Here is a 9,090-nt window from a genome sequence, read left to right as displayed (position 1 = left end):
ACATCTCTCTCTCTCTACTATAACAGTCTGGTGATTAGACTGAGAGGGATATAACATCTCTCTCTCTCTCTCTACTATAACAGTCTGGTGATTGGACTGAGAGGGATATAACATCTCTCTCTCTCTCTCTCTCTCTCTCTCTACTATAACAGTCTGGTGATTGGACTGAGAGGGATATAACATCTCTCTCTCTCTCTCTCTCTACTATAACAGTCTGGTCATTGGACTGAGAGGGATATAACATCTCTCTCTCTCTCTCTCTACTATAACAGTCTGGTGATTGGACTGAGAGGGATATAACATCTCTCTCTCTCTCTCTCTCTACTATAACAGTCTGGTGATTGGACTGAGAGGGATATAACATCTCTCTCTCTCTCTCTCTCTCTACTATAACAGTCTGGTGATTGGACTGAGAGGGATATAACATCTCTCTCTCTCTCTCTCTCTCTCTCTACTATAACAGTCTGGTGATTGGACTGAGAGGGATATAACATCTCTCTCTCTCTCTCTCTACTATAACAGTCTGGTGATTGGACTGAGAGGGATATAACATCTCTCTCTCTCTCTCTCTCTCTCTCTCTCTCTCTACTATAACAGTCTGGTGATTGGACTGAGAGGGATATAACATATCTCTCTCTCTCTCTCTCTACTATAACAGTCTGGTGATTGGACTGAGAGGGATATAACATCTCTCTCTCTCTCTCTCTCTCTACTATAACAGTCTGGTGATTGGACTGAGAGGGATATAACATCTCTCTCTCTCTCTCTCTCTCTCTACTATAACAGTCTGGTGATTGGACTGAGAGGGATATAACATCTCTCTCTCTCTCTCTCTCTCTCACTCTACTATAACAGTCTGGTGATTAGACTGAGAGGGATATAACATCTCTCTCTCTCTCTCTCTCTCTCTCTCTCTACTATAACAGTCTGGTGATTGGACTGAGAGGGATATAACATCTCTCTCTCTCTCTCTCTCTACTATAACAGTCTGGTGATTAGACTGAGAGGGATATAACATCTCTCTCTCTCTCTCTCTCTACTATAACAGTCTGGTGATTGGACTGAGAGGGATATAACATCTCTTCTCTCTCTCTCTCTCTCTCTCTCTCTCTCTCTACTATAACAGTCTGGTGATTGGACTGAGAGGGATATAACATCTCCTCTCTCTCTCTCTCTCTCTCTCTACTATAACAGTCTGGTGATTGGACTGAGAGGGATATAACATCTCTCTCTCTCTCTCTACTATATATAAAAAAAATAGGTGAAGGAGGCTGAGACTGAAGGAGCCCTAACCCTTGTGTTCGTCCCATTTATTTTCCAGCGATTGAACATTAGCTAGCAGGACGGAGGGCAGATTAGCCAGTCGTCGCCTGATCCTCACAAGGCACCCTGATCTTTTCCCGCAAAATCTCGATTTCCTTCCCCAGCGAATGACGGGGATCTGGGCCTGGTCGGGTGTCTGTAGTATCTCCCTCCCGTCCGACTCGTTGAAGAAAAACTCTTTGTCTAATCGGAGTTATGATGTCCAGAAGCTCTTCTGTCATAAGAGACGGTGGCAGCAACATTATGTACAACGACCAACACGAAAAAACAAACAAAATAGCACGGTTGGTTAAGAGCTAATAAGATGGCCACACTCCCGGGTGGCGCAGTGGTCTAGGGCACTGCATCGTCGTCCGGGTTAGGGGAGGGTTTGGGCGGCAGGAATGTCCTTGTCTCATCGCGCACTAGTGACTCCTGTGGCGGACCGGGCGCAGTGCGCGCTGACCAGGTGTACTGTGTTTCCTCCGACACATTGGTGCGGCTGGCTTCCGGGTTGGATGTGCGCTGTGTTAAGAAGCAGTGCGGCTAGGTTGGGTTTGTGTTTCGGACGACGCATGGCTCTCGACCTTCGCCTCTCCCGAGTCCGTACGGGAGTTGCAGCGATGAGACAAGACTGTAACTACTACCAATTGGATACCACGAAATTGCGGAGAAAAAAAAAAAAAAGAGCCAATAAGACTGCAGCCCCTCCCCCTCCGACACCATCATACATATGGCTCAGGATAGGTCTATAAACTTCAGCACACAGTGAAACAACATGACTCGTATATTTCGGTAGTGTTTCATCATATCCACATTTATTTGACATCTGACAATGTGTTTAGTGTACACAAACCTTTTTGTTTTTGACGCTTAATAACTCCGACACTCAAATAGAGACATTGATTGAACTACTACCCATTTTAAAATGGTGATTAAATAGGATACAGCTGCATAATACACTGTTCACAGCAAACATGTTTGTTTATATATACAATGCTAAATAACTTGAAGAAAAATAAAATAGTAAAAAAAAATGCTTTAATGGGTGCAGTTTGACAAGAGCTCAAGAAAAAAAACATCAGTCACTACATATAAAAGCTTAAATGAATTAAGACAATAGGTAATAAATCTATAAAGCTGCTTTGTGAAGGCTGTTGGGATACGATAGTGTCAGTGACAGACAGGGAAATAGGAGTGACAGACAGCGCCAAATGGCTCTGGTCAAGAGCAGAGTGCTATATAGGAAACAGGGAACCATTTGAGAAGCAGCCCCAGTCTACATGATGTCCTGTCTACATGTCTACATAGAACAGGCCAAGCATCTCCTCTGGGGTAAAGGGTCTAGAATGTTCTATAAAATGTAATGCCCTAATATTGTAAACTGGGAAAGAGACAACCAAAACCGAGAAACATACGGCCACTCACTGCAATCAAATCAAATATTAAAAGCTTAAAATAATTATAATTTACATTCTACATGACTGTATGTGAGATTTCAGTGACTATTTGGTTTTTCCTGATTGAATCAATCGAACAAGACCCATTGGTACAGGGTAGACCTCTGACCCATTGGTACAGGGTAGGCCTCTGACCCATTGGTTCAGGGTAGACCTCTGACCCATTGGTACAGGGTAGACCTCTGACCCATTGGTACAGGGTAGACCTCTGACCCATTGGTACAGGGTAGACCTCTGACCCATTGGTACAGGCCTCTGACCCATTGGTACAGACCTCTGACCCATTGGTACAGGGTAGACCTCTGACCCATTGGTACAGGCCTCTGACCCATTGGTACAGGGTAGGCCTCTGACCCATTGGTACAGGCCTCTGACCCATTGGTACAGGCCTCTGACCCATTGGTACAGGCCTCTGACCCATTGGTACAGGGTAGACCTCTGACCCATTGGTACAGGCCTCTGACCCATTGGTACAGGCCTCTGACCCATTGGTACAGGGTAGACCTCTGACCCATTGGTACAGGGTAGACCTCTGACCCATTGGTACAGGGTAGACCTCTGACCCATTGGTACAGGCCTCTGACCCATTGGTACAGGCCTCTGACCCATTGGTACAGGCCTCTGACCCATTGGTACAGGGTAGACCTCTGACCCATTGGTACAGGCCTCTGACCCATTGGTACAGGGTAGGCCTCTGACCCATTGGTACAGGGTAGGCCTCTGACCCATTGGTACAGGGTAGGCCTCTGACCCATTGGTACAGGGTAGGCCTCTGACCCATTGGTACAGGGTAGGCCTCTGACCCATTGGTACAGGGTAGGCCTCTGACCCATTGGTACAGGGTAGGCCTCTGACCCATTGGTACAGGCCTCTGACCCATTGGTACAGGGTAGGCCTCTGACCCATTGGTACAGGGTAGGCCTCTGACCCATTGGTACAGGGTAGCCTCTGACCCATTGGTACAGGGTAGGCCTCTGACCCATTGGTACAGGCCTCTGACCCATTGGTACAGGCCTCTGACCCATTGGTACAGGCCTCTGACCCATTGGTACAGGCCTCTGACCCATTGGTACAGGCCTCTGACCCATTGGTACATTGGTACAGGGTAGACCTCTGACCCATTGGTACAGGGTAGACCTCTGACCCATTGGTACAGGCCTACCGACCTCTGACCCATTGGTACAGGGACCCATAGACCTCTGACCCATTGGTACAGGCCTCTGACCCATTGGTACAGGGTAGGCCTCTGACCCATTGGTACAGGGGTAGGCCTCTGACCCATTGGTACAGGCCTCTGACCCATTGGTACAGGCCTCTGACCCATTGGTACAGGCCTCTGGGTACAGGCCTCTGACCCATTGGTACAGGCCTCTGACCCATTGGTACAGGCCTCTGACCCATTGGTACAGGCCTCTGACCCATTGGTACAGGCCTCTGACCCATTGGTACAGGGCCTCTGACCCATTGGTACAGGCCTCTGACCCATTGGTACAGGGTAGGCCTCTGACCCATTGGTACAGGGTAGCCTCTGACCCATTGGTGGTCTGACCCACAGGCCTCTGACCCATTGGTACACCTCTGACCCATTGGTACAGGCCTCTGACCCATTGGTACAGACCTCTGACCCATTGGTACAGGCCTCTGACCCATTGGTACAGGCCTCTGACCCATTGGTACAGTAGGCCTCTGACCCATTGGTACACCTCTGACCCATTGGTACAGGCCTCTGACCCATTGGTACAGGCCTCTGACCGATTGGTACAGGCCTCTGACCCATTGGTACAGGCCTCTGACCCATTGGTACAGGCCTCTGACCCATTGGTACAGGCCTCTGACCCATTGGTACAGGCCTCTGACCCATTGGTACAGGCCTCTGACCCATTGGTACAGACCTCTGACCCATTGGTACAGGGTAGACCTCTGACCCATTGGTACAGGGTAGACCTCTGACCCATTGGTACAGGGTAGGCCTCTGACCCATTGGTACAGGGTAGACCTCTGACCCATTGGTACAGGCCTCTGACCCATTGGTACAGGCCTCTGACCCATTGGTACAGGGTAGACCTCCGACCCATTGGTACAGGGTAGACCTCCGACCCATTGGTACAGGCCTCTGACCCATTGGTACAGGGTAGGCCTCTGACCCATTGGTACAGGCCTCTGACCCATTGGTACAGGCCTCTGACCCATTGGTACAGGGTAGGCCTCTGACCCATTGGTACAGGGTAGGCCTCTGACCCATTGGTACCACCTCTGACCCATTGGTACAGGCCTCTGACCCATTGGTACCGACCTCTGACCCATTGGTACAGGCTTCTGACCCATTGGTACAGGCTCTGACCCATTGGTACAGGGTAGACCTCTGACCCATTGGTACAGGGTAGACCTCCGACCCATTGGTACAGGGTAGACCTCCGACCCATTGGTACAGGGTAGACCTCTGACCCATTGGTACAGGGTAGACCTCTGACCCATTGGTACAGGGTAGGCCTCTGACCCATTGGTACAGGCCTCTGACCCATTGGTACAGGCCTCTGACCCATTGGTACCGACCTCTGACCCATTGGTACAGGGTAGACCTCCGACCCATTGGTACAGGGTAGGCCTCTGACCCATTGGTACAGGGTAGACCTCTGACCCATTGGTACAGGGTAGGCCTCTGACACATTGGTACCGACCTCTGACCCATTGGTACAGGCTTCTGACCCATTGGTACAGGCTTCTGACCCATTGGTACAGGCTTCTGACCCATTGGTACAGGGTAGGCCTCTGACCCATTGGTACAGGGTAGACCTCTGACCCATTGGTACAGGGTAGACCTCTGACCCATTGGTACAGGCTTCTGACCCATTGGTACAGGCCTCTGACCCATTGGTACAGGGTAGGCCTCTGACCCATTGGTACAGGGTAGACCTCTGACCCATTGGTACAGGGTAGGCCTCTGACCCATTGGTACAGGGTAGACCTCTGACCCATTGGTACAGGCTTCTGACCCATTGGTACAGGCCTCTGACCCATTGGTACAGGGTAGACCTCTGACCCATTGGTACAGGGTAGACCTCTGACCCATTGGTACAGGGTAGACCTCTGACCCATTGGTACAGGGTAGGCCTCTGACCCATTGGTACAGGGTAGGCCTCTGACCTCTGACCCATTGGTACAGGGACCCATAGGCAGGCTTCTGACCCATTGGTACAGGGGCCTCTGACCCATTGGTTCAGGGTAGACCTCTGACCCATTGGTACAGGGTAGGCCTCTGACCCATTGGTACAGGGTAGACCTCTGACCCATTGGTACAGGGTAGACCTCCGACCCATTGGTACAGGGTAGACCTCCGACCCATTGGTACAGGGTAGACCTCTGACCCATTGGTACAGGGTAGACCTCTGACCCATTGGTACAGGCCTCTGACCCATTGGTACAGGCCTCTGACCCATTGGTACCGACCTCTGACCCATTGGTACAGGGTAGACCTCTGACCCATTGGTACAGGGTAGACCTCTGACCCATTGGTACAGGGTAGACCTCTGACCCATTGGTACCGACCTCTGACCCATTGGTACAGGCCTCTGAACCATTGGTACCGACCTCTGACCCATTGGTACAGGGTAGGCCTCTGACCCATTGGTACAGGCCTCTGACCCATTGGTACAGGCCTCTGACCCATTGGTACCGACCTCTGACCCATTGGTACAGGGTAGACCTCCGACCCATTGGTACAGGGTAGGCCTCTGACCCATTGGTACAGGGTAGACCTCTGACCCATTGGTACAGGGTAGACCTCTGACCCATTGGTACAGGCCTCTGACCCATTGGTACCGACCTCTGACCCATTGGTACAGGCCTCTGACACATTGGTACAGGCCTCTGACCCAATGGTACAGGCCTCTGATCCATTGGTACAGACCTCTGACCCATTGGTACAGGCCTCTGACCCATTGGTACAGGGTAGACCTCCAACCCATTGGTACAGGGGCCTCTGACCCATTGGTACAGGCCTCTGACCCATTGGTACAGGCCTCTGACCCATTGGTACAGACCTCTGACCCATTGGTACAGGGTAGACCTCCGACCCATTGGTACAGGGTAGGCCTCTGACCCATTGGTACAGGGTAGGCCTCTGACCCATTGGTACAGGGTAGACCTCTGACCCATTGGTACAGGGTAGGCCTCTGACCCATTGGTACAGACCTCTGACCCATTGGTACAGGCCTCTGACCCATTGGTACAGGCCTCTGACCCATTGGTACAGGCCTCTGACCCATTGGTACAGGGTAGGCCTCTGACCCATTGGTACAGGGTAGGCCTCTGACCCATTGGTACAGGGTAGGCCTCTGACCCATTGGTACAGGGTAGGCCTCTGACCCATTGGTACAGGGTAGGCCTCTGACCCATTGGTACAGGGTAGGCCTCTGACCCATTGGTACAGGGTAGGCCTCTGACCCATTGGTACAGACCTCTGATTATCTTTATACCGTAGAGATAATATGTTTAGAAATGGCATATGCCCAACTCTGTCACTGGATTAAAGTGAATGATACCATTCAAGTTCATACGCTCATATTCATCTCCAAACAGACATGACGTATATAATAGTCAGCTGGGCAAAAGGACCAGGTGATGATTAGCTGGACAAACTGCCTGACGATGGAGAAATCCCAAAGGGCACCCTATTCCCTATGTAGTGCACTACTTTACACCAGAGCCCTATTCCCTATGTAGTGCACTACTTTACACCAGAGCCCTATTCCCTATATAGTGCACTACTTTACACCAGAGCCCTATTCCCTATGTAGTGCACTACTTTACACCAGAGCCCTATTCCCTATGTAGTGCACTACTTTACACCAGAGCCCTATTCCCTATGTAGTGCACTACTTTACACCAGAGCCCTATTCCCTATGTAGTGCACTACTTTACACCAGAGCCCTATTCCCTATGTAGTGCACTACTTTACACCAGAGCCCTATTCCCTATATAGTGCACTACTTTACACCAGAGCCCTATTCCCTATGTAGTGCACTACTTTACACCAGAGCCCTATTCCCTATATAGTGCACTACTTTACACCAGAGCCCTATTCCCTATGTAGTGCACTACTTTACACCACAGCCCTATTCCCTATATAGTGCACTACTTTACACCAGAGCCCTATTCCCTATATAGTGCACTACTTTACACCAGAGCCCTATTCCCTATGTAGTGCACTACTTTACACCAGAGCCCTATTCCCTATATAGTGCACTACTTTACACCAGAGCCCTATTCCCTATGTAGTGCACTACTTTACACCAGAACCCTATTCCCTATATAGTGCACTACTTTACACCAGAGCCCTATTCCCTATGTAGTGCATTACTTTACACCAGAGCCCTATTCCCTATATAGTGCACTACTTTACACCAGAGCCCTATTCCCTATGTAGTGCATTACTTTACACCAGAGCCCTATTCCCTATGTAGTGCACTCATATTATTTATTTATTTATATCAGGGCCCATAGTGCTCCTATAGGGCTCAAAAGTAATGCACTTCATAGGGGACTAGGGTTTGGACAGAGAGCAACGATGCTCTGACGGGCGGACGAACAGAGAACAACAATACAGCAGAATGAGAAATGAAGGGAGAGAAAGCATAATGGAAACAGAGGCACTACATCATGTTCCACGTGTATATCCTTCTTCAGAAACGCCGGGTTTAAAAAAAACCATAATAATAATCATTTTTAATCCGATCCCCAGTGTACTGGAAAAAGTTTAAGCTCGTTTTCATTGAGATTATTCTGTTCACAAGGCAAAACGGACCGTTTCTGTCTGTTTCCTCATATTCGGGTTTGAATTAGTATTCATTATTATTATTATTATATTATTTCTATTGTCATTTCCAATATGTTCACAATCCTCTCTAGCTGATTAAATAAAGTGAGGTCAAGGTACAAAACTTTAAAAAAACAATCTATCTATGTGATAATGATAGTTAAATTCAAGTAATGTAGAAGCTGGTCCTGTATCAGTGTTGTTATTGGGGGAAGCTGGTCCTGTATCAGTGTTGTTATAGGGGGAAGCTGGTCCTGTATCAGTGTTGTTATTGGAGGAAGCTGGCCCTGTATCAGTGTTGTTATTGGGGGAAGCTGGTCCTGTATCAGTGTTGTTATTGGAGGAAGCTGGCCCTGTATCAGTGTTGTTATTGGGGGAAACAGGCCCTGTATCAGTGTTGTTATAGGGGGAAGCAGGCCCTGTATCAGTGTTGTTATTGGGGGAAGCTGGCCCTGTATCAGTGTTGTTATTGGGGGAAACAGGTCCTGTATCAGTGTTGTTATTGGGGGAAGC

General features: G+C 49.3%; 1 protein-coding gene across 34 annotated transcripts; it reads right to left on the bottom strand.

The window, feature by feature from the left end:
* Positions 1-2,098: 2,098 nt before the first annotated feature.
* LOC127910714 (uncharacterized) lies at positions 2,099-8,762 on the bottom strand. 34 transcript variants are annotated; one of them, XM_052475564.1, is made up of 9 exons: positions 6,954-8,762; positions 6,670-6,716; positions 5,972-6,606; positions 5,848-5,906; positions 5,676-5,701; positions 5,123-5,581; positions 4,707-4,967; positions 3,960-4,006; positions 2,099-3,683 (listed from the first exon to the last, which is right to left on the bottom strand). In XM_052475564.1, exons 1-9 carry the CDS (start codon positions 7,155-7,157, stop codon positions 2,779-2,781), a joined length of 2,643 nt encoding a protein of 880 aa, XP_052331524.1. In that variant the 5' UTR covers positions 7,158-8,762; the 3' UTR covers positions 2,099-2,778. The 34 variants fall into 34 exon arrangements, with proteins under 34 accessions (XP_052331524.1, XP_052331534.1, XP_052331538.1 ...); XM_052475574.1 differs by lacking the exons at positions 5,848-5,906; positions 6,670-6,716 and having other exon boundaries at positions 5,676-5,727; positions 6,069-6,120; positions 6,351-6,669; XM_052475578.1 differs by lacking the exons at positions 5,676-5,701; positions 6,670-6,716 and adding an exon at positions 5,582-5,675 and having other exon boundaries at positions 5,123-5,440; positions 6,384-6,669.
* Between the last annotated feature and the right edge of the window lie 328 nt (positions 8,763-9,090).

This window comes from Oncorhynchus keta, chromosome 22 (genome assembly GCF_023373465.1).
Source record: "Oncorhynchus keta strain PuntledgeMale-10-30-2019 chromosome 22, Oket_V2, whole genome shotgun sequence".
Taxonomy (NCBI): domain Eukaryota; kingdom Metazoa; phylum Chordata; class Actinopteri; order Salmoniformes; family Salmonidae; genus Oncorhynchus; species Oncorhynchus keta.
The sequence above is the reverse complement of the archived record's forward strand: the minus strand, read 5'-3'. Positions and strand labels throughout refer to the sequence as shown.